Genomic DNA, 7,500 nt, shown 5'->3' with positions numbered 1-7,500 from the left:
AAGGGAAAATAAATAAACATAAATAATGGTTGCATTTACAATGGTGTTCTTCACTGGTTGCCCTTTTCTTGTGGCAACAGGTCACAAATCTTGCTGCTGTGATGGCACACTGTGGTATTTCACACAATAGATATGGGAGTTTATCGAAATTGGATTTGTTTTCGAATTCTTTGTGGGTCTGTGTAATCTGAGGGAAATATGTGTCTCTAATATGGTCATACATTTGGCAGGAGGTTAGGAAGTGCAGCTCAGTTTACACTTCATTTTGTGGGCAGTGTGCACATAGCCTGTCTTCCCTTGAGAGCCGTGTCTGCCTACGGCGGCCTCTCTCAATAGCAAGGCTATGCTCACTCTCTCTCTCTACTTCTATCTCTATCTCCCTCTCTCGCTCTCTGTCTCGCTCTCTCTCTCACTCTCCCTCTGTCTTTTTCCGGTGCAGATCTGTGATAAGGAGTGGCACTATTACGTCATTAACGTGGAGTTTCCTGTGGTGACACTCTACGTGGACGGAGTTACCTACGACCCTTACCTGGTGACAGACGATTGGCCGATCCACCCCTCTCAGATTGACGTGCAGCTCACTGTGGGTGCCTGCTGGCAAGGTAATGATGATGGTGATGATGATGATGATGATGATACTGATGATGATAAATGATGACGATGAAAATGCAACTAGCTCTCACAGTCTCACGTCAGAATTAGATGTTCATCCATGTTTCTCAAATGTCAATTTTCGAAATTGTTGCAAAAGTCACATTTCGAAGTGTTTAAGGTTAAGTTTTGGCATTAACTCCAAAATCTTAAGGTTAGGCATTAACTCTGAATGGTTAAGGTAAGGTTCATGTTTGGGATAGGCTTAAAACAAAAATTACTAAATAACTTTCTATCGCTGGATTCGAACTTGCAACCTTTGGAGGCAGATGATTATGCCTATCCGCCATCCCCGTCCACAACACCCTAGCAAAACCTAAATCTACTTGAAGCTAACAGCGCTCACTGTTGCCCCTAGTGGCCGTTTTCAACGTCATCTCCCGACATCCTCAGACATGGATGGACATCGAATACTGATTTGTATCACGGGTAACCTGGCTGGAAAATGATGACGATGACAATGACGATCAGCAACCAATGTCTTGCCCCTGTTGTGTGCCCCTGTTGACTGGTTCGATGTGAGTAAATGTTTTTTGGATCTGGCCTGACAGTTGATCAATTAAGCCGACTGGACAAGTAGTGTCAGTTCTGCTCTCTCCAGACCAAAGATAACAATGTCTGTCTTACTTTGAAGTGCTGTGTGCATAATGTGTATTTTTGAACGTGAATGAACCTAACTGCCGGAAGCTTTTAATCCATCATCGATGCACAATGAAGTTGAATAGTGGAGATACAATCAAGATGTCTCCAGCAACGCCTGAAGCCCAGTTAAAAATTGATAAAAGGTCATTTCTCCTACAGTAGAGCCTTCTGTTAGCTAAATGACTGTATGAATGTGTCTAATGATGCACAGCCCTAAATGATGTGTAGAGATAGATCAGGCCATTTTCAGGAGAGGAGAGGAGAGGAGAGGAGAGGAGAGGAGAGGAGAGGAGAGGAGAGGAGAGGAGAGGAGAGGAGGAGAAGAAAGGAGGAAAGGAGAAGAGAAGAGAGGAGGAGAGGAGGAGAAGAGAGGAGAACATTAGAGGAGGAGAGGAGAGGAGGAGGAGAAGAGAGGAGGAGAGGAGGAGAGGAGAGCTGCCACGACTGCTGTTTTTTTCTTCTCTTTCGTTGAATGGCAGATGGAGTTGTGTAGCCCTGAAGAAGGGATTAGAAGACCTTGAATAGAGGAGGAGGTCAGCGACCATTAGGCCTCTCTGAAGGGAACTAAGCCCTCAGTAACCACCCTGTTATCTTTACACAGAGCTATTAGCTCTGACGATAGCCTTTTCAAAGACAAGCTCTTGTGAAAGTTGCTTCAAACTTCTAAAGGAGTCTGTCTCAGGCTTTCTGGGGTAATTACAGCTGAGAAATGATTATTCTCCCTGGCTGTGAAGGAATTTGCGACGTGATTTGTTCATTTTACATTAGCGTTTTATAAGTGCTCATTTGCATAACGCATAGCATCTCTGAGCTAGTGGTGACGGGATTGAAAGAATTAGGATGGGAAACTGTGTGATGGAATTGCCATTTTAGAGGGAAAGAAATAGACAAGAATAAAGGGAAGGAAAATAGAAAGAAGTTTAATGGAAAAAGTTTGGGTGTCAATACAGTCAGTGGATTATTGTTCAGTCCAGCGGATTGAGAGCATGCACTAAGGCAGAGTTCACATGTTCTTGTAGAGAAACAGCGTTTGTTGTTCTTTCTATCCCTCATTCTCTTAGAGAAAGTGTGCATGTTTTTTTCTGTGTGCGTTTAGCATGCAGACCATGCACTGCACGCTGAAGGGAAGTGCCTGCCTACCCAGAGCATGCGAGGCCAGACAGGTGGCTGGCTGCAGTTTAAACCCTCTCTCTCTTTCCTAATGATCTCCTAAAGGCAGTTAGAAGTGTGCGTGGCGTGGTGCTGCCAACAGGCTCACAGTGAAACACACAAACCTCCTGGTCTGAGAAATGACCTGGCATCAGTGGCATGTCACCAGCCCATCTGCCTAGTAATGTCACAGGCAGTACAGTAACAGTACATTAGTAGTGGCAGAGAGAGAGAGAGGGGGGACTGACTCAGGACCTGTCTGGTTAAAGTGCATGCTGGGAGACCTGAAGCGTTCGAAGACCGTTAACAATGGGATTACTGTGTGCTATTGTCACTCATTACTGACTTTTTAGTCAATGGCTATTGACGTTTCTGAACGGATTTTCTTCCGTTCTACATAATAACAGTGGAACTGTATGTAGTTATTATTCTTGAACTGTCTCCTCTGTGTGTAGGTGGTGAGGTGACGATGCCGCGGTTCACTCAGTACTTCCGGGGCAGTCTGTCAGGGCTGACCATCAGGCCAGGGAAGATAGAGAGCCAGAAGGTAATCTCCTGTCTACAGGCCTGTAAGGAAGGACTGGACATCAACTCACTGGAGAGCCTGGGCAAGGGCATCAAGGTAAGGCAACAGACACACACACACACACACACACACACACACAGAGGGAGATACACAGACACATGAACACAGACTGTAAACACATTCAAATGCTGATATACATTCAAACATATGTTAAAACACTTAGTCTCCCCTTCCTTTCCTCCCCTAGAGAGAGAGAGGCCTTATCATAGAAGTCTTTGGACTGTTGTTCCACAATGAAATCCTGTCAGCCTTTTAAGGTAGAGTGATAGGATGAGAGGAGAGGAGAGGAGAGGAGAGGAGAGGAGAGGAGAGGAGAGGAGAGGAGAGGAGAGGAGAGGAGAGGAGAGGAGAGGAGAGGAGAGGAGAGGAGAGGAGAGGAGAGGAGAGGAGAGGAGAGGAGAGGAAGGGAGGTAAAACTCTGCAGGGCTAGTTCACTTGATCTTTTTCAAATGATTTATTTTTCTTTTTGTGTCTGCACTTTTCCATGGGTCTCCTGAGTGTAGTACAGCTTAAGGACAGTGTTTAGGATCAGGTGGGAACCTTGACAATGCAATCACAGGAGAATGAGAGGAAAGAGAGAGAAAGAGGGGGGAGAACAGAGGGATAAAAGGAAATGGTGAGAGCCCCCTGAAGCGTAGTGTCTTTGCTTCTGTGTGTGAACGAGGCTGTGGTATCAGCAGCACAAAGTCTCTTCAGTGAGACTGAGACTCAGTGCATAATGTCCACTGGGACCCAGAGCTGTGTCTGAGTGTGTCTGAGCAACACAATAAGCTTATGACCTCTCAAACAGAGAAGAAGAATGAACACACACTCATGATGTACACTCAAACACACTCAGTCAGACACACCCAGTGTGGGTTACACTGTGGTAAAGTATGGTGTGCTCTCTCTCTGTCTCTCTCTCTCTCGCTTCTCTCTCGCTCTCTCAGTTCCACTTCAACCCAGCCCAGTCGATCCTGGTGATGGAGGGAGAGGATCAGGAGAACATGAACGCTGCTCTGAGGAAGGTCTCCTACATCAACTCCCGCCAGTTTCCCACACCGGGCATCAGACACCTGCACATCTCAACCTCAGTACAGTACGCAAGCAATGACTAATTCTACCTTTACTACTGACCGTTACATCTTTTCTATCTGTCACTCTCCCTCTCCTCTGTCCTTCATTCACCTCAGTACAGTGTGACTGGATAAGGTCTTCTCTCTCCTGTCCTTTAACCACCTCACAGTGTGACTGGATAAGGTCTTCTCTCTCCTGTCCTTTAACCACCTCACAGTGTGACTGGATAAGGTCTTCTCTCTCCTGTCCTTTAACCACCTCACATTGTGACGACTATCTGTCTTTTTTCCACCTCAGTCCAGTTTAACCTACTGTACCTGTACCTGTACCTGTCTGTGCATTTAGTCATCTCTCTCTCTGTCCTCCCTCTCCATCTCTTTCTCTGTCCTCCCTCTCCATCTCTCTCTGTCCTCCCTCCCCATCTCTCTCTCTGTCCTCCCTCTCAATTTCTCTCTCTGTCCTCCCTCTCCATCTCTCTCTCTGTCCTCCCTCTCCATCTCTCTCTCTGTCCTCCCTCTCCATCTCTTTCTCTGTCATCCCTCTCCATCTCTCTCTCTGTCCTCCCTCTCCATCTCTTTCTCTGTCCTCCCTCCCCATCTCTCTCTCTGTCCTCCCTCTCAATTTCTCTCTCTGTCCTCCCTCTCCATCTCTCTCTCTGTCCTCCCTCTCCATCTCTCTCTCAGTCCTCCTTCACCATCTCCCTCTCTGTCCTCACTCTCCATCTCTCTCTGTCCTCCCTCTCCATTTCTCTCTCTGTCTTCCCTCTCCATCTGTCCTCCCTCTCCATCTCTCTCTCTCTGTCCTCCCTCTCCATCTCTCTCTCTGTCCTCCCTCTCCATCTCTCTCTCGCTGTCCTCCCTCTCCATCTCTTTCTCTGTCATCCCTCTCCATCTCTCTCTCAGTCCTCCTTCTCTCCATCTCTCTCTCTGTCCTCCCTCTCCATCTCTCTCTCTGTCATCCCTCTCCATTTCTCTCTATGTCCTCCCTCTCCATCTCTCTCTCTGTCCTCCCTCTCTATTTCTCTCTCTGTCCTCCCTCTTCATTTCTCTCTCTGTCCTCCCTCTCATCTGTCTCTCTGTCCTCCATTTCCATCTCTCTCTTAATGTGATCTATCTCAACACCTTTTCACTGTGAGTGTTAACTAGTCTCAACATCTTCTCACTGTGAGTGTAAACTAGTGTCAACACATTCTCACTGTGAGTGTAAACTAGTCTCAACACCTTCTCACTGTGAGTGTAACCTAGTCTCAACACCATCTCACTGAGAGTGTAAACTAGTGTCAACACCTTCTCACTGTGAGTGTAAACTAGTGTCAACATCTTCTCACTGTGAGTGTAAACTAGTCTCAACACCTTCTCACTGTGAGTGTCAACTAGTCTCAACACAAAACAACAGCACAACTCATTGGAGCACATCTCACACTTGCTCATGTAGATGGTTAGCTACTCCCTCTCCTCCTCTCCCTCTCCTCCTCTCCCTCTCCTCCTTTCCCTCTTCACTTCTTTTGTTCTTTAATCCACCACTCTCTCTGTTCCACATCGCCACCTGGGGCAAGTTTTTACATTTTCATGTTATTTATTAATAATTCTGTCTGGGTTTTGCCAGAGGACAGAGAGAGAGATAGAGGGAAACTGGATGCTATTCTACAACAGCCATCACTGGTGGGCTGTGATTAATATTCATAGCAGGTTTAAATATGTGCAGCCCCACACAGCTCAGCCCTGGAGGGTTGTACTCCGCCCCCCTATTGGATTCGACGCAGGGCTGCGGGCCCATCCCTTCAGCTAGCTTAGCAAGGAAGGAGGAGGGCTAGGAAGAGGAGGGGACGACTGGGCTGCAGGCACACCGATTAGAAATGAATACATTATGCTAACTATGCTTAAGCTTGTGTATTTCTAGATGTTGTTTAATAAAGTTTTCTGGTTGTGTGTAGGAGGATGGCTGGGACTGTGGTACGCAGGCTATCCAGTGGTCTGCACTGCCTGTGAACCTTGTTGCGCTCCAGCTGTTGCTCACAAAGAGAGTGCTTGGTAGTCATCCAAGACAAGCTTTGATAACAATAATGTGTAAATCAGCAGGCATTGATGAATCAAAACAGAATTAATTTAGAATAATGTCCAGTAAATAGGCCTGCAGAGCAGACTGTCTGTTAGGCTACAGCCAAAACATAAACTCCTCCTGAGGAATGCTGCTATTTGCTGGAAATGTCCCCGTAAGTGCCGTATTATTGTAAACAAATAAATAGAGTTGTTAATTAATTCCTTAAAACACACTTAAGAGTGTTTTCAACGTAATAATGCAATTACTGCAGCCATCAGGAAACAGTAACTAATGTTAATCTATGTAGGGTCTTTATTCTACCTTGTCATATTTTCTTTAATTAATTTGGTTGGGGTCCAAGTCCTCGCCATGGCCCAAGCCTGCTGTTTCCACGCTCTGCTGTCTCTGCCTCCTCTCCACAACAATACCCTGCCGAGGCGGGGAAAGACACAACTTGCGGATGACGTTTACAGGCTATGTGAGGAGGTTTACAGGCTATGTGAGGACGTTTACAGGCTATGTGAGGATGTTTACAGGCTATGTGAGGACGTTTACAGGCTATGTGAGGACGTTTACAGGCTATGTGAGGAAGCTTACAGGCTATGTGAGGACATTTACAGGCTATGTGAGGACGTTTACAGGCTATGTGAGGACGTTTACAGGCTATGTGAGGACGTTTACAGGCTATGTGAGGACGTTTACAGGCTATGTGAGGACGTTTACAGGCTATGTGAGGACGTTTACAGGCTATGTGAGAACGTTTACAGGCTATGTGAGAACGTTTACAGGCTATGTGAGGACGTTTACAGGCTATGTGAGGACGTTTACAGGCTATGTGAGGACGTTTACAGGCTATGTGAGGACGTTTACAGGCTATGTGAGGACGTTTACAGGCTATGTGAGGAAGTTTACAGGCTATGTGAGGACGTTTACAGGCTATGTGTTGACGTTTACAGGCTATGTGAGGACGTTTACAGGCTATGTGAGGACGTTTACAGGCTATGTGAGGAAGTTTACAGGCTATGTGAGGAAGTTTACAGGCTATATGAGGAAGTTTACAGTGTAGCGATGGGATGGACGGAGTCAGGTGCAGGAGTGTGAAGAAGGAATATGCTTTATTCAGTCCAATAAGGTAGTCCGCAGCAATGCGGAAACACGATCCCAGTGCAACTTAAATGCGTACTGGGAACCAGACATACGCAGGTAAATATTCCAGGCGATAAAATAACAAACATTCTCAACCGAGCTAGCGAAACCTCCACAAAGTAACAATAACACACAAAGACATGGGGAGCAGAGGGAATACTTATACAGACACTGATGGGGGGATATGTACCAGGTGTGTGTGAAAACAAGACAAAACAAATGGAAGGATG

The 7,500-nt window shown here is 46.3% G+C and overlaps 1 protein-coding gene across 1 annotated transcript in view; it reads left to right on the top strand.

Annotated features, from left to right (window-relative positions):
- The window catches only part of LOC121566897 (calsyntenin-2-like), a 366,362-nt gene that overhangs the window by 349,236 nt on the left and 9,626 nt on the right, over positions 1-7,500 (top strand). Inside the window, exons 9-11 of the mRNA XM_041876806.1 lie at positions 440-602; positions 2,898-3,064; positions 3,958-4,106. Coding sequence (XP_041732740.1) covers positions 440-602; positions 2,898-3,064; positions 3,958-4,106 — 479 coding nt within the window. The remainder of the gene's footprint in view (positions 1-439; positions 603-2,897; positions 3,065-3,957; positions 4,107-7,500) is intronic.

This window comes from Coregonus clupeaformis, chromosome 5 (assembly GCF_020615455.1).
Source record: "Coregonus clupeaformis isolate EN_2021a chromosome 5, ASM2061545v1, whole genome shotgun sequence".
Taxonomy (NCBI): Eukaryota; Metazoa; Chordata; class Actinopteri; order Salmoniformes; family Salmonidae; genus Coregonus; species Coregonus clupeaformis.
This window is presented reverse-complemented; position numbering and strand designations above follow the sequence as displayed.